The sequence below is a fragment of the Suncus etruscus genome, chromosome 2 (assembly GCF_024139225.1).
Source record: "Suncus etruscus isolate mSunEtr1 chromosome 2, mSunEtr1.pri.cur, whole genome shotgun sequence".
Classification (NCBI taxonomy): domain Eukaryota; kingdom Metazoa; phylum Chordata; class Mammalia; order Eulipotyphla; family Soricidae; genus Suncus; species Suncus etruscus.
In genome coordinates, this window is record NC_064849.1 from 53,834,471 (window position 1) to 53,858,054 (window position 23,584).

The following is a 23,584-nucleotide window of genomic DNA, read 5'->3' on the forward strand; positions in this document are numbered from 1 at the left end:
ACCGCACGGCTTGCCCCGGCCCCGATCTTCCTCTTTCTTGGCTTGTTTTATTTTGGCTGCCAATCTCCAACATGGAGGATGCTTCAGATCGTCGGCGAGGGGTTGCTCCATTAATTAATAATGTAGCTCGCTCTCCCAGGCTCGGCCGGCGCTTCCTGTGCCGGTGACAGGCTGTAAAAGTCACCGGGCGGCCAATGAGCTGCCGGGGGCCGGAGCAAGAGGCGCCGGCTCCGCCCGACGAGCTCTTCCTTTCTCGGGGAGCCCCAGTCGCTCGGCAAGAAACTTCCCAGGAGCTGCGGGCGGCGGGGAAGTGGCGGCGGGACGGCCGCGAGCCTTGGCCCCGAGCACCCCAGGCGGGCCGCGGAAGAGCCCGGGCAGGGATCCCGGGGCCGGGGAGGGGAAGCGGAGGACGGGGCCGGGGCCGGGGCCGGGGCCGGGGCCGGGGCCGAGCGGCCGCCTTAGGGGTTGGCAGGTGAGGCGGGGGCCCGGGGCGCGAGGCCGGCCGGCCGGGAGGGAGGGACGGACGGACGGAGGGACGTTTGCGGGGTGCTCGCGGGGGCGGAACAAAGCGGGGCGCCCGCACTCGGGGAGCGCACGCGGGCCTGGCTCGCGCCGGCGGGCGGGCGGGCGCTCGGCTCGGCTCAACGGAGCCCAACGAGGCTCCAGCGGGCGAGCACGTTGCGAGCGGCGCTGGGGGAGGGGGCGCCGGCCTCGGGGTGCAAGAGAGCCAGGCAGGGCGCCCCGGTTCTTGCACCCGGGAAGAGACGGCCGGCCGCCCCCCGCCTGAGCGGCTCCCCTGCGCTTTTCTTTCCCGCCCCGCCAGGGACTCTGCGGGGCTCGCGCGCTGCGCTGGGCCGGCCCGACCCGACCCGGAGATGCCGCTGCTGCACCGAAAGCCGTTCGAGCGCCGGGCGCCGCCGGCCGACCTGCGGCCCGAAGAGGAAGTTTTCTACTGTCGAGTCACCCGCGAGATCTTCCGCCGCTACGAGTGAGGAGGAAGGGCGGGCGGGCGGGCGCGGTGCGGTGCGGTGGATGGGGTGGGGCCCCCCGTGGGGGTGCGGGGGGCGCGGGGCTTCTTTCCCTCCTTTTGTCCCTTACGGCTGCGCTGCTGGGCCCGGCTGGGAAGTGGACGGCCGGCGCGACCCCGGCGCGCCTTGAGAGCCCCCCCGCCCCAGCCCACGCCGCCGGCTGTCCGGTGCGGTGCGCTGCGCGTCGGTTCGGGCCGCCCCGAGTTAGCTGCGGCGCCGGGCGGGAGGCGCCCGGGATGGATGCGGTGGGGCTGTGGGGGGGCTCTCCGGCGGAAACTTCCCGTCCGCCCGCCCGCCCGCCCGCCTCCCCTCTCCCGCCCCGCCCGCCGCCGCGGCCACACGCGCGCTCCGGGAGCAGTTCCGGGATCCCCGCCCGGCGGCTCCGGGGATCCCCTCCTGGCCGCGCGCTCGGCCGCCCCCCGGGCCTCGGAGGGAATCCCCGCCCGGAGACGGCCACGGCCGCCCGGCCGGCCGGACGCACGCGCGCGCTGGGGGAGCCCGGGCTGGGCCACTCGGGCCGAGCGGAGGACACTCGGGGGACGGAGTTCGGGGCTCCCGGGGACCCGGGTTGGTCTCTCGCTCTCCAGCACATTTCTCTTTCTCTCTCTCGCTGTAACTCTGTCTCTCTTCCCTCTCCTCTTCTCTCCTCTCTCTTTCTCTTCTCTTCTCTCCTCTCTTCTTTCTCTTCTCTTTCTCTCTCCTGTCTCTCCTCTTTCTCCTTTCCTTTTTCCTCTCTTCTCTCTCTCCTCCTTTTTCTCTTCTCTCTCCTCTCTCCCCCTTTCTCCTTTGCTCTCTCTGTCTCTTTCTGTCTCTGTCTCTCTTCTTTCTTCTCTCTCCTTTTTTCTTTTCTCCCCTTTCCTCTCTCCTCTTTCCTTCCTCTCTCTTCCCTCTCCTCCTCTCTCTCTCTGTCTCTCTCTGTCTCTCTCTCTCTCTGTCTCTCTCTGTCTCTCTCTGTCTCTGTCTGTCTCTGTCTCTCTCTCTGTCTCTCTCTCTCTCTCTCTCTCTCTCTCTCTCTCTCTCTCTCTCTCTCTCTCTCTCTCTCTCTCTCTCTCTTCCTTTCTCTTCCCCCCCTCCACCCTCCCGGGTGTTTAGGCCCCGCGCGCGCGCTCTGTCACCGCCTCTTCTCTTCTCGGTGACTAACTCCGGGCCCTGGGGAACTCGGCGTCTCCGCCCCCGGGAGAGGAGAGGAGGGCGAGGCAGAAGCCGGGGATGGGGGGTGGGGAGAAGCGAGTGAAAGGTGGGGGGGGGGGGTTCATGTGCACCCGGGATTTCACTTTCAGGTCCCCCGGGCGGACGGGCAGGCGGGGTGTGGGGTTCAGGCAAGTTCAACTCCAGCGGCCGCTCGGCTCTTTATCCCCCGGTGCACGGGGGCCGCCTGACATGTGCCACTCGCTTTTGTTTTGATAAGGAGGAGGCGGCGCGGCTTGCGGGTGCACTTTTCCACCCCTTGTATTTCCTCCCCGCACCCGGGTTGATCCCCTCCTGGAGATCACTCAGTCCCCGCACTCCCAAATGAGCGGGTTTGGAGATCTGTAGGGAAACAGCTCTATCTCCTCTGGGGGTGATCTGAATCCTTCCCCCTGAAACACACCCGAGCCTGGCTTTTTCTTCTCCTGCTTCATTCATCCTCTGGGGATGTTCTCCGAGGGGGACTCCCTTTGTGAACCAGATCTGTCAGACTGGAGGCACCTCTTCTCAGCGGGGGCCTTGGAGGAAGGGAGGCCCTCAGCCAACTGCACCTGTCCGAGAAACTGGGCAGTGTTACCAGAAGAGGCAGTCGTTTTGGGCTTTTGTTTTAAATCAGCCTCCCCTTTGCTTCAGCTCTTGGGAAACTTAACGCACGAACATGTTATATCTCGAGAAGTTTTTTTTTTTTTTTTTTTTCCTTCCAGCAGGCAGTACTTTTTAAAATAGGATTGCACATCTTACTCGGTTCCTGTACAGACTTGTTTTGTTACTCAAAATTGAGTTCACTCTTGTAACAGTTTAAGAGAATCTGGATTAGGTAATTTAGCAAGGATAGTAACCCCCCCTTTTCTTCGCTACTTAAGCTAAAATTCTTGGCATTTCTGAAACTTAAAATTGTGTATGCGAGAATGCCAACACGCTTGAATTGCAAATGTGTGTTCTCCTTTGATAGAAGCGATCTTATTTTTATTTCCAGTTTTTATGGGTGCACTGGGGTTTACTATACTGTTAATGATAGTTTTGCGCATATGTTAAATGTAAGTAGCCTTTGAAAGAGGCTCTTCTCACTTTTGAAGGGATATGAAGGGATAATGAAAGATTTGTTACATTTTTTTGAATCAAACACTTCAGATACTTTGTTGCATTATTCCAGTGGAAAAGTCGGAAGTTCTTTTTTTTTTTTTTTTTTTTTTTTTTTTTTTTTTTTTTTTTTTTTTTTGGTTTTTGGGCCACACCCGGCGGTGCTCAGGGGTTACTCCTGGCTGTCTGCTCAGAAATAGCTCCTGGCAGGCACGGGGGACCATATGGGACACCGGGATTCGAACCAACCACCTTTGGTCCTGGATTGGCTGCTTGCAAGGCAAACACCGCTGTGCTATCTCTCCGGGCCCGGAAGTTCTGAAATATTTGCTATTCCACACTGCCATTGCACATAGTGAGGAACTGCATGTTTTGAAATAGTGTGTCCTTTAAAAGAGACTTTAAGGGGCCGTTGCAATAGCACAGTGAGTAGGGCCTTTGCCTTGCATACATCCGACCTGGGATCAATTCCTGGCATCTCACGTGGTTCCCAGAGCTGCCAGCAGTAATTTCAAAGCCCGAGTGCCACTGAATGTGGCCCAGAAACCAAAAAAAGAAGAAAAGACTACCGTATTTTCCGGCGTATAAGACAACTTTTTAAATTAAAAAAAAAAAAAGTCAACCGAAAATCGGGGGTCGTCTTATACGCCGAGTATATCCCGAAAAATGTTTCAATATGCCGCTAAACGAAAATTGTCTGAATATTGCCACAAACGAATTTTCCCACTCGATCCTGCACCAATCACTGCAAGGTTGCTCCAACCGCCTCTCTAACTCAGCCAATCCAAGCAGGATTAGACATGCATGCAAATTAGACAATGTTGGACCCGAATCTACACTGTCAAAAGCCTGCTGAGATTGGCCAGAGTCAGAGAGGAAGTCTGTTACAGTATAACCTTTGAACCTTTGCTTGTGATTGGCTCACTGTGCTACATACAGTTGCAGCACAGGAATGTTCTGTCTGATACAGTGAATATAGGCCTAAACCTATGTTTTAACTGTAAAATTAGGGGGTTTTCTTATATGCCCAGTCGTTTTATACGCCGGAAAATACGGTAGTAACTAGGATTTTTGTTTTTGTTTTCCCATGCTGTTGTGTTTAGGTTTTGGAAATCACAAGCAGTTCAAGAGTTGATTGCTTTGGGAGTAAGATGGAGATTATTGACCCCCAAAACCACAACAACTGGGGCCTGAGATTATTGAACCCCAAAAACACAACAAGTGGGGCTGAAGAGATAGCACAGTAGTAGGACATTTGCCTTGCACGCAGCCAACCCAAGATAGTGGTTCAAATTCTGGCATCCCATATGGTCCTCCAAGCCTGCCAGGAGCAAATTCTGAGCCAGGAGCCAGGAGCAACTCCTGAGCACCGCTGGGTGTGACCTAGAAACCAAAAACCAAAAAAAGAAAAAGAAAAGTAAAAAAAAAAAGGGGGGGGGGGGGGGAAGGTGGCACTAGAGGTAAGGTGCCTGCCTTGCAAGCGCTAGCATAGGACGGACCGAGGTTCGATTCCCCCCCCCCCCCCGCCGTCCCATATGGTCCCCCCAAGCCAGGGGCGATTTCTGAGCTCATAGCCAGGAGTAACCCCTGAGTGTCAAACGGGTGTGGCAAAAAAAAAAAGAAAGAAAGAAAAGAAAGGAAAAACATAACTACTGGGATTCTTAGGTATTATTTACTATATCACTTTGAATTGACAGTATTGGAAATAGACTATCATTTAGTTGTTAAATTTTTATTACTTTGAGAATGACAGAAGGATCATTAATGACTGTCTATAATGAATATGGTGGTCTGCAGTATCATGATAATGTCCTGGCACACTGGAGATGCTATTAGGAAAAACCTGTTCTTATTCATTAAATCCCTATTGGCTTTGTAAATTTGTTTGAAAACTATGCTTCAGTTGCCTTGTTTTAAACACTTTCATGTTTATCTGAAGGCCACAATGCTTACCTATTTGCTCCAACTTAAATTTTTTTCTGTTTAGTCTCAAAGAGATTTCCTTTTTTGTTCACTTTTCCAACTTAATACTAAGTAACTTTGTTTCTGAACTGTTTAGTATAGGGTTGCGGGGGATCTTTTTTTCTAGAGGTAAGGGTATACCTAATAGTGCTCTAGACTTACTCCTAGTTCAATGCTCAGGGATAACCCTGACAGTGCTCAGTGCACCGTATGGGATGAAGGGAATCAAATCCCGGTCAGCTGTGTGCAAGCCAAGTACCTTACTGCTGTACTCTCTGACCCCAAGCAGGGTATCTTTGACTATTTTGGTTTATGTCCATCTTACTTAATAGTATAACCTAACACTTCCTCCTTTGTCTAATGATCAGTGCTAATCTCTCCATATTAGGTAGTACAACATGTTATACTGTATTGCAATGGATCTGTTGCCTCACATCTTCTCTTTTCTAAGGCCTTGGATTATTTGATATAGGTCCCAAGACCAATGTGAATCCTTAGTGATTCTATGGTACAAAAATCTTTATTTTGTTTGAATTACATACTCTTAAATGCTATAACTCTTTTGAATTGCTTTAAAAAATAAGACTCATTAAAATAGCACCCTGTCTAAAATTGCATAAGCTAAAGGTATATTGTTAATTTCTTAAAATTATTGTTTTTTGGCTAGCTGACAAATTTGATTTTTAGTTTGATTGTTCACAATGATAGTGTGAACAAATCAAATTGGATTGTTCATAATAAACGTGTCAGGTCTGACTACCAGGAGTTCTAGAGATGTGTGGCTAGGAAAATAATTTAATGTGATGTCCTCTTCTAATTTTTTTTCTTTTGGTTTTTGTTTTCTGGGCCAAATCCGGCAGCGCTAAAGGTTCCTCCTGGCTCTACGCTCAGAAATCGCTCCTGGCAGGCTCGTGGGAACATATGAGATGCCGGGATTCAAACCCACCGCGTCCTTCTTCATGCAAGGCAAATGCCTTACTTCCATGCTATTTCTCCAGCCCCTATGTCCTCTTCTAAATAAAATTATTTTTGTAGCCATTTAAATTTTTTAATTCTTGACATTGGAGTATATTTACCTTTTTTTTTTTTTTTTTTTTTTTTGGTTTTTGGGCCACACCCAGCGGTGCTCAGGGGTTACTCCTGGCTGTCTGCTCAGAAATAGCTCCTGGCAGGTATGGGGGACCATATGGGACACCAGGATTCGAACTAACCACCTTTGGTCCTGGATCGGCTGCTTGCAAAGCAAACGCCGCTGTGCTATCTCTCCGGGCTCATATTTACCATTTTTAATTAAAACCTTTCATTCAGGATCTGGGAATCTTTTTCACATACTTAATGTTTAATCTTGTCATTTCAGTGAAAGGGCTTTAATTTATAAGATATTTATTATCATTGTTTAACTCATCACTTGTTATTTTAATCTTCTCAACAGCCTGTTTTAAAATTTAACAGATAAGGAAACTGGTATAGGATAAATTCCAAAATGAATATCCAAATCTACATTATCTAGTAATTTAGTGAATACTCATGAGTCAAAGAGTCTAGAGATAAAAAAAAATATCACAAAGTGCTTATAAGAAAGAATTCTTGGGGCCTGAGAGATAGCATGGAGGTAAGGCATTGCCTTTCATGCAAAAGGTCCTTAGTTCGAATCCTGGCATCCCATATGGTCCCCTGAGCCTGCCAGGAGCGATTTCTGAGCATGGAGCCAAGAGTGGCCCCTTAGCGTTGCCGGGTGTGACCCAAAAACCCAAAAAAAAAAACAAAAAATTCTTAGTATATATTTATTTTGAATTTGGAGCCTCTCCTGGCAGTGCTCAGGGCTTACTCTATTCAACACTGAGGAATCATTCCGGGAGTTTGGGGGGGCTCAGATGTAGTTTCAGAGATCAAACCAGCATAACATACTTGCAAGGCAATCTTCCCAGCCTTTCTTAGTATTTAATGAAATTTGTAGGGGCATATACCAAACACCAAGGATTTTGCTTGGAATTCAGGCTGACTGTGTAGGTCTTTGTTTTGGCATTATGTTCTACTACCTGATTTCTTTACTATATCTTGAAATTATTAAACTCTCTATAATAAATGTACAAATTAAAATGCTATTTGTTTAGAATGAGGAAAAGTACCTTTCATAATGTTCCCATATTATTAGTTATAAGGAATATAATTATTATCAAATGTCATTTGTTGAGTGTTGAATTTTCAAGGAACATTGGATAATTTTGGTGGTGTCAATCTGCCACTTAGCCCAGAATTTTTGTTTTACCTTTTTTTTTTTTTTTTTTTGGTTTTTGGGTCACACCCGGCATCACTCAGGGGTTACTCCTGGCTCCATGCTCAGAAATTGCTCCTGGCAGGCTCAGGGGACCATATGGGACTCTGGAATTCGAACTGATGACCTTCTGCATGAAATGCAAATGCTTTACCTCCATGCTATCTCTCCAGGCCCTTTGTTTTACCTTTTTTATATTTTTTGTAAGTTAATCTTGTTTTTTTCTTTTTGTTTTTTTGTTTTGTTTTGTTTTGTTTTTTTGTTTTTTGGGCCACACGCTCAGGGGTTATTCCTGTGGCACACCAGGTGATCGAACCACGGTCCGTCCTAGGCTAGCACTGTCAAGGCAGACACCTTACCTCTAGCACCACTGCGCCGGCCCCATTAATCTTGTTTTTAATTTATTCTTAAGACAATATAGGGGCCGGGCGGTGGCGCTAAAGGTAAGGTGCCTGCCTGCGCTAGCCTTGGACGGACCGCGGTTCGATCCCCCGGTGTCCCATATGGCCCCCCAAGCCAGGAGCAACTTCTGAGCACATAGCCAGGAGTAACCCCTGAGCGTTACCGGGTGTGGCCCAAAAACAAAAACAAAACAAAAACAAACAAACAAAAAAAAGACAATATAGATACGTATGTGTGGATGTGTGGTATTATAATGTAACAAGTCTTAAAAATTCACTGCCCCATAAATTGCATATTTAGTTAGTCTAGCCTCATGTCAGCAATGAGTGTCAACTAATTTAGTTGCAGTCCACTGAAGGTGGGTAGGTACGGGCAGGATGGAATTAAGGTGGCCTCAGTCATGTGAAGGACATAGGTGGGATAGTTTTTCTCTCTGTATATATGTTTATTTTTTCCAACCTGTTGAAGTATTGACAAATCTCTAAGTGTAAACATGATTCAGAATACTGAAATGACTTTTCTTTTTTTTTTTTTTGGCCACACCCGTTTGATGCTCAGGGGTTATTCCTGAAGCTCTCAAAAATTGCCCCTGGCTTGGGGGACCATATGGGACACTGTGGGATCGAACCGAGGTCCTTCCTTGGCTAGCGCTTGCAAGGCAGACACCTTACCTCTAGTGCCACCTCACCGGCCCCAAGAAATAGCTCCTGGCAGGCACAGGGGGACCATATGGAATACCAGGATTCAAACCAACCACCTTAGGTCCTAGATTGGCTCCTTGCAAGGCAGACGCTGCTGTGCTATCTCTCGGGCCTGAAATGACTTTTCTAACAGTGTATTCTTTCATCCTTAGGAAGTTAGCATGGATCACATGTTGGTTCTAAGATTAAAATGGAAGTATTTTTGTATTACATTTTTGTATTACACTGACCAAAGCAAATTTCAAAGCCATTTCAGATACAAGAGGTGGTAATATACTTTGTGAGATTATTATGTTCATATTTATTTTATTACTTTTATTCTTTTTGTTTTGTTTTGGTTTTTTTTTGGGGGGGGGGTCACACCTGGCAGCGCTCAGGGGTTACTCCTGGCTTTAGGCTCAGAAATCGCTCCTGGCAGGCTCAGGGGACCATATAGGATGCTGGGATTCGTCCTTCTGTATGCAAGGCAAACACCCTACCTCCATGCTATCTTTCCCGTCCCTTTTTTCTATATTTTGATGGGTACTTCCTATGTAGGATTCAGGAAGCTGAGGGACCCCTCAGTAATTCTCAGAGATTGGGCCAGCAATTCAGTGAGAGAGCCAGGTACTGCTGCTTGTCCCATAAATATCACGTGGTCCATCTTCAGTGCTTTAGGATGGGGTCCTCTAGGGCCACATTCTTCAATGCTCAGGGGTCTCCAGGGTTATACCTAGCTGTGCTCGGGGCACTCTGCAGTCCCATTCAGGGATTGAATTGGCATGAATATTAAGCATGGCATGTACTTTATCTTTGTATTTTTTTCTAGTCCCCATAGTCTTATTTCTGGTTTTTATTTTAATTCTTCTTTGTGTGTTTGTGTATATGGAAGGGGGTGAGGGTGGGGAAGACTCAAACAATCCTCAGAAGACCTGGAGGGGCCTTGTTGGGGATTCAAATAGTGAAGCTGGATTCATACAGATTCTTTTCTATTTTCTTCCTATTCATGTGTATACTTTATCTTAGATAATATGTTCTGTCAAAGAGTATACTTGTACATTCTTTTTGATTTTGTTTTGGGAGGGCACACCTCAGGGCTTACTTTTGCCTCTGTACTTGGGTGACTCCTGATGAGGTTAGGGGAGTGGTGGGTATCAAAGGTCAGCTATGTGTAAGTCAAGTATCCTACCTGCTATACTATCATTCTGACTTTTTTTAAAATTCTTTTTGGGAGGGGCTTTGGGTCACACCTGGTGGTGCTCAGGGGTTACTCCTGGCTCTGCACTTGAAGTCACTCCTGGCAGCCTCAGGGGACCATATTGGATGCTGGGAATCAAAATAGGGTCCATCCTGTATTGGCCGAGTGCATAGTAAACATCCTACCACTGTGCTATTTCTCTGGCCCCTGTTTGTTTATTCTTAGCATCTTACTTTGGAGAATTCTTGAAGACGCTGAGGTGATTTGTTTTTTTAGTAAGAATTGAATGTATGTTCCCAACATTAGTGACTTAAGCCTCATTTGTGTTACAAGAGCCTAGAAAAGTGGAGTTGATAACTCTTAGGCAAATGAGAAAATTGCCAAATAGGAAATAGTATCTGAGGTGTAGCGTGAAAGATGAGGAAAAGGGGACATTATACTAAAGGACATTAAAGGACGTTCTAAATACTGTTGAGCAGGGGAAACTACATAAAAGTACAAAGATGTGGGGCTGGAGAGATAGCACAGTGGTAGGGCATTTGCCTTGCATGCGGCCCACCCGGCAGAGACCCGGTTCAATTCCCAGCATCCCAATGGTCCCCCAGCCTGCCAGGGGCGATTTCTGAGTGCAGAGCCAGGAGTAACCCCTAGCGCTGCTGTATATGACCCCCCCCCAAAAAAAAAGTATACAGTAACAGAAATATACATTAGTTTTTAAAGTATATAAAATATATATTATGGGGCCAGAGCGAGATAAGTGTGCAAAGCTGATAGGCATTTGCCTTGCAATCAGTGGAACTGGGTTCTATCTCTGGCACCCCATATGGTCCCCTGTGCACCACCAGGAGTAATTCCTAAGTTCATACTCAGGAGTAAACCCTGTGACCACCTGGTGTGACCAGAAAACCAAACCAAAACAAAAAATATATACATTATAATTTAAAGGTATATAAATGGATACATTATATTCTTTGTAACCCAAACTGTTTTTTCAGTTACTTGAAATTTTCTCCTGGTTACTTAGAAGTGTGATTCTCATCTTGCTGTTATTTTTTTTTCTATAATATAAGGCCTATACATCAGTCTTGTTCATAATTGCCTCTTTTACTGCTTTTGTGCCCCTGTCAATAAAGGAAATGCTTAGAACATGTCTTAGTCTTCCATCTTTGCTTCCTTCCTTCCTTCCTTCCTTCCTTCCTTCCTTCCTTCCTTCCTTCCTTCCTTCCTTCCTTCCTTCCTTCCTTCCTTCCTTCCTTCCTTCCTTCCTTCCTTCCTTCCTTCCTTCCTTCCTTCCTTCCTTCCTTTTCTCCCTCCCTCCTTCCCTTCTTAAATTAGTTATCTATGGGGCCAGAGAGATAGCATGGAGGTAAGGCATTTGCCTTTCATACAGGAGGTCATCGGTTCGAATCCCGGTGTCCCATATGGTCCCCCATGCCTGCCAGGAGCAATTTCTGAGCCTGGAGCCAGGAATAACCCCTGAGCACTGCCGGGTGTGACCCAAAAACCACACACACACACACACACAAATTAGTTATCTACAATTGAAATTTAGGAAGATGTGAGTAGAGAAAGAGGAGAGATGTATTCAAGAGAGAATACAGGCAGCCAAAAAACTGAGACATGCAAGTGAAATACATGTTCAAGGGACAATGCAGGCTTGAACAGTAAACTCCAAATGGCTTTCAGAAGAAACTTTTACACATTTTTTTCAAATAGGTTGTTCTGGAGTTTTGTATACATAAAAGTTAATCTGTATGTTACAGGAGAGCCTTGCACTGTTGATGGCCTTATCTCTTGTAGGGTTAATGGTCTTTTCAATGAATTCCTCTGAAAGCTTTTCTAAATTTCTGAGTCATACATCCATCTCTCTTTTTTTTTTTTTTTTTTTGGGCTACACCCGGCATTGCTCAGGGGTTACTCCTGGCTGTCTGCTCAGAAATAGCTCCTGGCAGGCATGGGGGACCATATGGGACACCGGGATTCGAACCAACCACCTTTGGTCCTTGGATCGGCTGCTTGCAAGGCAAACGCCGCTATGCTATCTCTCCGGGCCCATACAGCCATCTCTTGCATACATTTGATATGTCTCTGTTTAGGTGATAAATTGTTAGGTTTTGTTTTGTTTTTGGATTTTGGGCCATTCCTGGTGATGCTCAGGGCTTACTCCTGGCTATGCGCTCAGAAATTGCTCTTGGCTTGGGGAAACCATATGGGAGGCCAGGGGATCGAACTGTAGCCCGTCCTGATTCAGCCGCGTGCAGCCCTACTGCTGCGCCATCACTTCAGCCCCTAAATCATTAGTTTTTAACCAACAACTTAATTTCTCAGAACTCTGATGTGTGATGAGTATTTTCTGTCCCCTCATCTTTTTTGATGAATTGTTCTGTTTCTTGGAGCATGGTGAGCCACACTGGTGGTACTCAGGGATTACTTCTAGCTCTTCAGTTAGAAATTACTCCTGGCAGGCTCAGGGAACCTGATGAAACAGGGAATCGAATGTGGGTCTGCTGAATGCAAGGCAAATTGCCCTAGCTCTGGCCCCGACACTGTTTCTTATACCTAGAGTTTTGGATAATAAAGTATAATACACTTTGTGTTTATCTTTTCTTTTGTGGGGGGTTGGGACCACACTGGTGATGCTCAGGGGTTACTCCTAGCTATGTGCTCAGAAATCACTCCTGGCTTGGGGGGGACCATATGGGATGCCAGGGGATTGAACCACTGCCCATGCTGGATCAGCCATATGCAAGGCAAATGCCCTTTCTGATTTTTTATTGTTTATATTCTGATAGTTTATTTTCTCTTTTTTTTTTTTGTGGTTTTTGGGTCACACCCGGCAGTGCTCAGGGGTTACTCCTGGCTCCATGCTCAGAAATTGCTCCTAGCAGGCACAGGGGACCATATGGGACGCTGGGATTCGAACCGATGACCTCTTGCATGAAAGGCAAACGCCTTACCTCCATGCTATCTCTCCAGCCCCTATTTTCTCATTTTTATATCTTTTGTTCTTTTTTTTTTTTTTTGGGGGGGGGGTCACACCTGGCGGTGCTCAGGGGTTACTCCTGGCTGTCTGCTCAGAAATAGCTCCTGGCAGGCACGGGGAACCATATGGGACACCGGGATTCGAACCAACCACCTTTGGTCCTAGATCAGCTGCTTGCAAGGCAAACGCTGCTGTGCTATCTCTCCGGGCCCATATCTTTTGTTCTTAATTTTATTCTGGAGGCTTTAAAAAATTTTTTTTATGGTAGTCACCTCAAGTGACAGTGTTTGGGAAGACCCAGAGATCATACCCTTAGTGCTTGATTACTGGTGTGGGCCTTGATAATTTGAGCTTAGAAGGGAAGGGTCACCAGGGCCACTTCTGGCAGGGCCCAGAGATTTTATGAGGTAACTCAGATTTTGGCTTTTAGTTTCTCCAGTACTCAGCATCATGTTGCTTTTAGTTCCCCAGTTTGTTCACCAGAGGTTGCCTTTATATTAGAGTTGTGTTCTCATTAGTATTCAACCTACTACTTTGAAGTTGTTTTTCCTCAAAAAGAAGTAGCACAACAAACTAAGTGCTTGTTTTGCTTCAGGTTCAATTCCCAGCAACTTAATACTATCCAAGTAGTCCCTGAGCCCAGAGCTGGAATAGGTCCTGCACACTATTGGATGTACCTTATCTGAAAAAAAATTACAAAAGAAATAAAAGTAAGAAAAAAGAAAAAAGAGAGAAAAAAAAAAAAAAAAAAGCAAAAGAAATAAAAGTAATTAATAATATAAGTCTCAAACTTTTTTCAATATTTTAGGCTTTGGAGAACCAGAGGGTCTGTTGTACCTACTCAATTCTGCAGAGGTAGTGAGAAAGGAGTCTCTAATAATATGTAAAGATATGGGTGCAAACATGATATAGCAAAACTACCAGACTCTATTGAATCTCTGTCTGAGACTATTACCCATCTCTGGTAAAGAAGATTGTTATTGAAGACAATCATAAATTGTAGACATAATCTATATTAGCTTCTTTATAAACTTGACTTTATATGAAATATTTTATATTTTATAATTTTTAAATGGGTCATACCCATTTTACCTTTTATTTTATTTTATTTTATTTTTGTTTTTTGGGTCACACTCGGCAGTGCTCAGGGGTTATTCCTGGCTCTATGTTCAGAAATCGCTCCTGGCAGGCTCAGGGGATCACATGGGATGCTGGGATTCGAACCACCGATCTTCTGCATGAAAGGCAAATGCCTTACCTCATTGCTATCTCTCCGACCCCTACCTTTTATTTTTTACCAGATTACCATTACCAATACATAGAAGTGCTTGGGAATCATGCAGTACCCAGGATCAAACTTGCCCTCACACATAAAAGATTCGTGTTCTGCCACTTAAGCTACATCTCTAGCCACTGTACTCTAAAGATTTTTACTCAAAATAGGGAAATGTATCTCTTAACAATGTCAGCATTTTATTTCTTATAAAATAGCACTAATCCACACCTTAGAGTTTAGTTTTTGTACAATTCTGTACATTTAAATGTGTGTGATGAAAGGTGAGAACAGAATTACAGCTAGAGGAGAAAGTGAAAATGTCTAAAGAGATGGCAACCCGCTGGGTGCTAAGTGTAGAGAAATTGCCCTTGGCCTTTCCCCCTCGCTTGAAATGGTCCCTGTGGTGGGGTGCCCCGCCCCCTTCCTCCTGGGGCTAGATCTCGGTACCCAGCAGGACTATAATGTAACAATCTCTTTGTAGAGCTCACAGACACAAAGGAAACAGCGCCCTAGAGTTGTAGGCTTAGAAACCTGGCCTGGAAGAACTAAATGTTATTCCTTGCTGTTTGTGCTCGCTCTCCCTACCCCTCCCCTGAACTATCTTCCTCCCTTAGCACCAAACACTTCCATTTTGAACACTTAACTCCCCAAATAGAAAAGATGATTAATGTACAACCTATCTGGGTTTGAAATATTTTTTTAAATACTGGGCATAATTTAAATTACTAGAACTATTACTCATTTATATTATGTGTTATGTTAGGTGAGCTTGAGAAGTTCAATCTTATAAAATGTTTTTTTGGGAAAATGTAAACTTTATAAAACTATAGATTTAGGCAGTAAATATTATATATAATTTTTAAACTCTATCCGCTTGTTTATTCATTATTTTCTGTACAATTGATAACCACCTGTTTTGTATATTTGTTGCCTCTCAAATAATAATTTATTTTATTTTTGCTTTATTTTTTTTTTTTTGTTTTTTTCGGGCCACACCCATTAGATGCTCAGGGGTTACTCCTGGCTACGCGCTCAGAAATTGCCCCTGGCTTGGGGGGACCATATGGGACGCCGGGGGATCGAACCGTGGTCCTTTCCTTGGCTAGCGCTTGCAAGGCAGACACCTTACCTCTAGCGCCACCTCGCTGGCCCCTATTTTTGCTTTATTTTGTTTTGTTTTTGGGCCATACCTGGTGATGTTCAGGGGTTATTCTACTCCTACTAGATGCTCAGAAATTGCTCCTGGCTTGGGGGACCACGTGGATGCTGGAGGATCGAACTGCAGTCCATCCTAGGTTAGGGCATGCAAGGCACACGCCCTACCGCTTGCACCACTGCACCAGCTATTTGATAAATTTTTCTTCAAAGAACCACATTATATTTATCTTCTCTCTCTCTTTGGTTTAACTTTTGGGGGGGGGGGTTGGGGCCACACCGGTGATGCTCAGGGGTTACTCTTGGCTATGTACTCAGAAATCGCTCCTGGCTTGTGGAGACCATATGGGATGCCAGGGGATTGAACCGTTGTCCATCCTGGATCAGCCACGTGCAAGGCAAATGCCTTATCGCTATGCCATTGCTCCGGCCCCCTTTTATTTTTTAATAGGAGGCATGACTAGCAATGCTTAGGGAAGGCCGTGTAATGTCAGTGATCAAATTCAAGGCTGTATACATGTTAAGTGTGTACTCTATAAAATGCAATATAGAGTCTAAAATCAATTAAGTACAATATGGAATGCCGGGAGATTGAACCGTGGTCCGTCCTAGATCAGCTGTGTGCAAGGCAAATGCCCTACTGCTGTGCCAGCACTCTGGCCCCTTCTCTGGCTTAACTTTTAAGGCCACTTTCTAACAAACTACTGTTCGCTAATCTTTTCCCCTTTATATTATGAGTTCCCAAAGGTTTTCTGCCTCTATCTTAAAATTATTTGTACCTTAATGTTATATATATATATACGATCTATTTAAAGATTGCATACTTCAAAAGATCATCTTTATATGGAATTTGAGTTGTGTAACATAACAACTTTTTAGATTTTATTTATGTCAAAGTACAGTTAATTTTTCTTTATTCATATTCTTAGAGTACATTTCTTGGCACAATTCTTTTTTTATTTTATTTATTGATTGATTGGTTGGTTGGTTGGTTTTGGGGGTCACACCTGGCGGTGCTCAGTGGTTACTCCTGGTTCTGCACTCTGAAATCACCCCTGGTAGGCTGAGGGACCAGATGAGATGCCTAGAACCCAACCAGGTCCCTCCTGGGTCAACTGCATGCAAGGCAAAAGCCCCACCATTGTGCTATATCTCTGGCCCAATTCTTTGGCAGAATTCTATAAATGAATATATAAATAAAATAAATGTAATAGAATTATCCTAATTCATCCTATGACCAGACTATTATGGCAATAACCTAGACAGATTTATAAACCGGGAAATTTACACACTGCAGCTTTAATACTTTTGAGAAGGATGAAAAAAGGAAGGAGAGCTTTCAGGAGAGAAACTTTTTTTTTTTTTTTTTTTTTTTAGGAGGGAAACTTTCTAACAGTAAGCATTATATGTGGCCAGTTTCATCCTCAGCACTTCAAATGGTTCCCTTAAGTACAGCCATGACTTACTCCTACTCATAGATCAAAGTACATCCCCAGAGCACTATAAGTATTGCTAAACAACCCCCTTAAGTGTAAATTGATTACATATAGTTATTGAAAAGTAGACCAAAGTAATAGAAAATATCTGCCCTATCTTTACACTGTGAAACAACTAATGGTAATATGTGGAACTTTTTGATTTAAAAAAAATATATATATTTTTTTTTTGGTTTTTGGGCCACACCCGGTGATGCTCAGGGGTTACTCCTGGCTGTCTGCTCAGAAATAGCTCCTGGCAGGCACGGGGGACCATATGGGACACCGGGATTTGAACCAACCACCTTAGGTCCTGGATTGGCTGCTTGCAAGGCAAACACCGCTGTGCTATCTCTCCGGGCCCTGATTTAAAAAATTTATAGATGGGACCGGTGATGTGGCTCTAGAGGTAAGGTGTCTGTCTGCCTTGTAAGCGCTAGCCAAGGAAAGACCGCGTTTCGATCCCCCAGCATCCCATATGGTCACCCCAAGCCAGGGGCGATTTCTGAGCGCTTAGCCAGGAGTAACCCCTGAGCATCAAACGGGTGTGGCCCCAAAAACCAAAAAAAAATTATAGAGGGGCCGGAGAGATAACTCAGTGGTAAAGCGTTTGTCTTGTACCCAGCTGACTCAGGACCAATGGTGTTGTAAGAAGGGCCGCAAACAGCCTGCGGGCCACGAGTTTGAGACCCCTGAGTTAGAGGGAAACAAAGACATAGAATGATTGCATTTGTTTGTGGGATATATAAAAAATATGGTAAAAATATCCAGAGACATAGAAATGAGGCCAGGACGACCAGTCCATGGTCCAAAGCTTGCCACACATAGTGGGGAGTGCAGTTAAGGCAGAGAAGGGGCCTCTGTGTCAGTGATAGTTGGAAATGATCACTCTGGGCAAAATTTTTATTTTATTAGTATGGAATTTCAGGCTAACATCATACCCCTTTCGGAAGGGATGGGGTATCAATCAACCGTATTTGGGCTACTCCCAGTTCAGTGTCTGAGGATTGCTTCTGCTAATTCTTATGAGACCATGTTATACTAGATATAGGTGCTAGTGATCAGTTTTGGGCATCAAACCCAGGCTTCTTGATGCAAAACAAGTATGCCAATCTGTTAAGATCTCCCTGTCCCTTGCTTCACACCCCTAACTATGTGTGATTTTCATGATGCCCAAACCAAAATGACACCTTCCTCTTCCTTTTCCTTTTTGGTAGCCATAATAGTTTTTTGTTTGTTTCGTTTTAATTTTTTTTTTTCCAAGTTTAGAAGTTACTTTTTTTTTTTTTTGGTTTTTGGGCCACACCCGGTGACGCTCAGGGGTTACTCCTGGCTATGTGCTCAGAAGTCACTCCTGGCTTGGGGGACCATATGGGACGCTGGGGGAATCCAAGTGCGGTCCGTCTTAGGCTATCGCTCGCAAGGCAGACACCTTACCTCTAGCGCCACCATCCCGGCCCCAGAAGTTACTTTTATTATTTGCCAGCTCACTTCGTATCATATAAGTGAAACCATATCATTGTCTTTTACTTATTTTGCTTAGCATTGTCAACTCAAGGTTCAGTCAGTTTTTTCTACAGGGCATAACTTTTTAAATAGCAGAACATTATGAAATTGATTTCTCACGGTCGGAGCGTTGGTGCTAGTGGTAAGGCATCTGCCTAATCCCCGCTAGCCTAGGACAGACAGCCGTTTGATCCCTCAGTGCCCCATATGGTCCCCCAAGCCAGGAGTAATCGATTTCTGAGCACATAGGAGTGATTTCTGAGCGTCGCCAGGTGTGACCCCAAAACCAAAAAAAAACCAAACTTGAGTTCTCACTTTATAGATTGTAGAATTTAAAAATGTTAATTGTTGGGGCCGGGAAGGTGGCGCTAGAGGTAAGGTGTCTGCCTTACAAGCGCTAGCCAAGGAACGGACCGCGGTTCGATCCCCCGGTGTCCCATATGGTCCCCCCAAGCCAGGGGCGATTTCTGAGCACATAGCCAGGAGTAACCCCTGAGCGTCAAACGGGTGTGACCCAAAAACCAAAAAAAAAAAAAATGTTAATTGTTGCTAAGATAAGGAAATTACAGCCCTGCAGAAAAGCACTGAGTAGAATGATCCTTCAGATGTGTCTGTACATTGTAACTATTAATCTTTGTCAGAGGGTGAGGGATAGACATAGGGATAGACATAGAATAATCTCACTCATTTGTGGGATATAAGAAAAAAGAGAGATAATATGGCAATAATATCCAGAAACAATAGAGAAAATTCAAAGTTAAGATATCAGCAAGGGGACTTCTGAGAATTCTGTTTATGGTCCTTCCACTGTAACTTTACCTTGTCCTCTTTCTTTGCATCTTTGTTCTCATAATTAAAATAAAAATTTAAAAAAAAAGACAATTATAGTTGGAACTGATCACTCTGGACAAAAAATGGGGTACTAAAAGTAGATAGTGATGTGCATGCTACACACCTCTTTATTAACAGTTATTAAACCACAGTGTCATAAATGGAGAGACAGAGAAGTAAAATGTCTGCCAAGAGGCAAGGGAAAGAGTGGGAGGGAAACTGGGGACCTGGGTGGCAGGAAATCTGCACGGGTGAAGGGTGCTGCTGTACATGTATGACTGAATTCAGTCATGAACAGTTTTGTAACCAAGGTACTTAAGTAAAGTATTCAAAAAAGTTAAACTAAACAATTACTGCAGTCTGTAGTTTAACTTTATTCCTTAATAAAATATATGAAAAAAATATATTGAAAAAAAAAAAGAAAATATAGAATAAAATTGGTATTTGGTTAGTTAGTTTGGCCACATCTGGCAGTGTTCAGAGGTAGCTCTTTGCTCTGACCTCAGAAATCACTCCTATCATTCTCTGGGAACCGACCATATGAGATGCCTGGGATTAAACCTTGGTCAACCAATGCAAGGCAAGCACCCTACCTGCTGTACTATTGCTCTGGCCCAAATTGACAATTCTTTAAAATTAGTATTAATATATTATTTATGGAGCTGGAACAATAATAGTACAGTAGTTAAGGTGCTTGCCTTGCATGCGACTGAGTCAGATTCGATCCCAGCATCCCATTTGATCTCTGAATACCGGTAGGAGTGATTCCTGTGTGCACAGCTAAGAGTAATTCCTGAGCAATGCTGGGTGGGACCCAAAAGCAAAAAATAATTTAGTATTAACATATTATTTAAGAAGACCTATACTGTTTAATGTATGATTTTTGTTCATTTTGTGAAATACTGTTATTTATTTTAACATTCTTCTGTTGGTGCTTTGTTGTCCCTGTTTTTCATTATGTTAAAAAACTTTTCCTTTAATATATAAGCTCTTAAATTAACTCCAATATTTTGATTCCTTTGAAATAAAAAAACTTAAGAATTAGGAAACAAATGAAAGGTTGAGTTTATTTTCAGTAGACAACCTATTTCAAAAGTAAAAAGAGATTAGAGTCCAATTTTGGCTGAACATACCCTTGAAATTACAAAGCACTAAATGCTTAGTCTAAAAGTATTTTTGTAGTTTTATATTATGTAAAGTGACTAGTAAAAAAATCTTAGATAATTTTATGATAATTTGTAAAATTTTTCAATAAAGGCACAATCCCTTTATCAACTATTGAAATGATAGATAATGAATTTTTGTTTTTTTTTGTTTTTTTTTTAATCAGTGACTTTTTTGAACGAACCATACTGTGCAACAGTCTTGTGTGGAGTTGTGCCGTGACGGGTAGACCTGGACTGACTTATCAGGAAGCACTTGAGTCAGAAAAAAAAGCAAGACAGAATCTTCAGAGTTTTCCAGAACCACTAATTATTCCAGTTTTATACTTGACCAACCTTACCCATCGTTCACGCTTGCATGAAATTTGTGATGATATTTTTGCATATATCAAGGACCGATATTTTGTTGAAGAAATTGTGGAAGTCATTAGGAACAATGGTGCAAGGTAAAGTACTTTTAATTTTTCTTTCATAAGTATCTTTATAGAGTTTTCAAAATTTAGAATGCACAAAATGGTAGACAGAAGAGTTTAACCTTTTTTTAGCCAACCTGTTACCCTTCCCACAGAGTGTTTGTATTTTTTATGTATTTTTCCAAAGTTTATTTTTATATAAACCACCAAATACATATACATAATTATACATTTCACACACACACACACATTTCTCTTAACTCTTGGAATGCAAAAGATGGCAAGTTGTGTATCATGCCTTTCAGACCTAAAATATCTTGAAGAGCAATCTTTTATTATATAAATCACCTCATAATAGTCTGAATATATGTTTTTCTTGCTGTGTTATAGTAATTCCCTTGATAAAATAAGATTGAGTTTTATATAATATGCTAGGTTTTTTTCTATTTTACCCTGATCATTAAAAAAATGGACTTTTAGGGGCCGGAGAGATAGCATGGAGGTAAGATGTTTGCCTTGTATGCAGAAGGATGATGGTTCGAATCCCGGCATCCCATATGGTCCCCTGAGTCTGCCAGGAGCGATTTCTGAGCATAGAGCCAGGAGTAACCCCTGAGCACTGCCGGGTGTGACTCAAAAACTTAAAAAAAAAAGGACTTTTATATATGAAAATATGAAAACTTTAACATGCATTGAACACTGCTGGGATAGCTAAAAGGGGAGGTTCAGGGGCATAAGGCGTCTTCTGCCTTGCAAGCGCTAGCCTAGGACGGACTGCGGTTCTATCCCCCAGCCGTCCCATATGGTCCCCCAAGCCAGGAGTGATTTCTGAGCACATAGCCAGGAGTAACCCCTGAGCATCACAGGGTGTGGCCCCAAAACAAAACAAAAAAAAAAGATTTACTAAGTATAGTATCATGTCATCTGCAAAGAATGAGAGCTTGACTTCTTTGTTTCCTATCTAAATACCCTTGATATTTTTTTGTTGCCTAATTGCTATGGCAAATACTTCTAGTACTATATTGAATAGAAGTGATGAGAGGGGGAAATTTTGTCTTTGTCAGGTACCAGTTTTGAGAGGAAAGGCTTTTAGTTTTTTCTCATTATGTTTGCCATGGGCTTGTGGTAAATGGCTTGGACTATATTGAAGAAAGTTCTTTCAATTCCCATGTTGTTGATTTTTTATCATGAATGGGTGTGGGACCTTGTCAGCTGCTTTCTATGCATCTATTGTTATCATATAATTTTTATATTTTCTTTTATTGATATGGCATATTATATTGATTGACTTGCATATGCTTGTATGTTTGGAATAAATCCTACTTGGTCATGGTGTATGACCTTCTTGATGAATTGTTGGATTCTATTTGCTCGTATTTTGTTGAGGATATTTGCATCTTTATTCATAAAGGAGATCAGCCTATAATTCTTGAAATACCATCTCATACCACAGAAACTGGGACACATCACAAAGAACAAGAACAAGCAGTGCTGACACTGATTCAGGGAGAAATTCATTGAATTCACTTATTCACTGCTGATATAAATGCAGATTGGTCCAGCCCTTTTGGAAAACAATATGAATATTTCTCAGAAAACTAGAAATTGAGCTTCCATGTAATCCAGCAATACCACTCCTAGGGATATATCCTACAATACTCCTGGGAGCAGTATATCCCTACAATACACAACACAATACAGAAATTCCCTCTGCATTCCTATGTTCATTGTGGCACTATTTACAATAGCAAAAATCTGGAACCAACCCAAGTGCCTAAGAACAGAAGCGTGGCTAAAGAAACTGGTACATCTATGCAATGAAATATTACACAGCTGTTAGGAAAAATGAAGTAATGAACTTTGCTTGTACATGGAGGGATATGGAGACTATGCTGTGTGTAGTGAGTCAGAGAGAGGGATAGGCATAGAATAATCTCCCTCATTTATGGGGTATTTTAAAAAAAACTGTTTGGTAACAATGTCCAGAGATGATAGAGAGGAGGGTCAGGAGGACCAGTCCATAATTGGAAGCTTGCCACAAATAGTAGAGTAGCGCATTTAGGCCAGAGAAGGGAACACTATTACAATGATAGTCAGAATTGATCACTCTGGACAATAACTGGGTGTTGGACAATGGACAATGTGATATGCACAGTACCCCTTCATTAACAATAGTGCAAACCACGGTGTCTAAAAGAAAAATAAGAGAAAGAGAGGATTTAAATTCCTTCTCAGGCAGTCAGGAGCAGGGTGGGAGGTAAATTGAGGGCATTGGTGGTGAGAAATGTTTATGGGTGAAAGGTAGTGTATATTATAAGATTGAAACTCAATCATGAACAAGTTTGCGATCATTGTGTTTAAATAAAAGGGAGAAAAAGAAAATCATCATAGATTTTTAAAAAAGAGAAATATTTGTATTAAAATCTAAATACCTGGGCCAAGGGCCAGACCAATAGTATAGTGGATAGGGCATTTGCCTTGTATATGGATTACTGGAGTTTGATCCCTGGTTTCCCATAAGGTTTCTCAAGCCGCCTAAGAGTTATTTCTGAGCACAGGGCCAAGAGTAAGTTCTGAGTACTACTGTGTCCCAAAAACAACAAAAATGAGTAAGTAAATAAATATCTGGGCCTGGGAGATAAATTATGGTATAGAACATGCCTTGCATATGTGAAGGCCCACTTTGAAGCTTGGCTCTGTATGCATTCCTGCTTCTACACTGCTGTATATAAGCTCTGATGGTTTCCAAACAGCACTGGTGGTAACTTAAAGTTTTTTAATTATATTTTAAAGAGTTTATGGTTTGGGGGCCATACCCAGAAGTGTTCTGGATTTAATCCTGTCAAGAATTACCCCTGACAAGATCAGGGGACCATCTGGGGTGTCTGTCATGCTTCAAACCTGGTTTAGCGGGTCCCTCTTCGTTGGGTTCAAAATCACTCACTTTGAAAATTACCAGTATAGGGCCT

The 23,584-nt window shown here is 43.7% G+C and overlaps 1 protein-coding gene across 1 annotated transcript in view; it reads left to right on the forward strand.

Moving 5' to 3' along the window:
- The first annotated feature begins 875 nt into the window (after positions 1 to 875).
- BAZ1A (bromodomain adjacent to zinc finger domain 1A) overlaps positions 876 to 23,584 on the forward strand; it is a 90,105-nt gene continuing 67,396 nt past the window's right edge. The window contains 2 exon segments of the mRNA XM_049766950.1: positions 876 to 988; positions 20,370 to 20,648. Of these exon segments, the coding sequence (XP_049622907.1) occupies positions 876 to 988; positions 20,370 to 20,648 (392 nt within the window).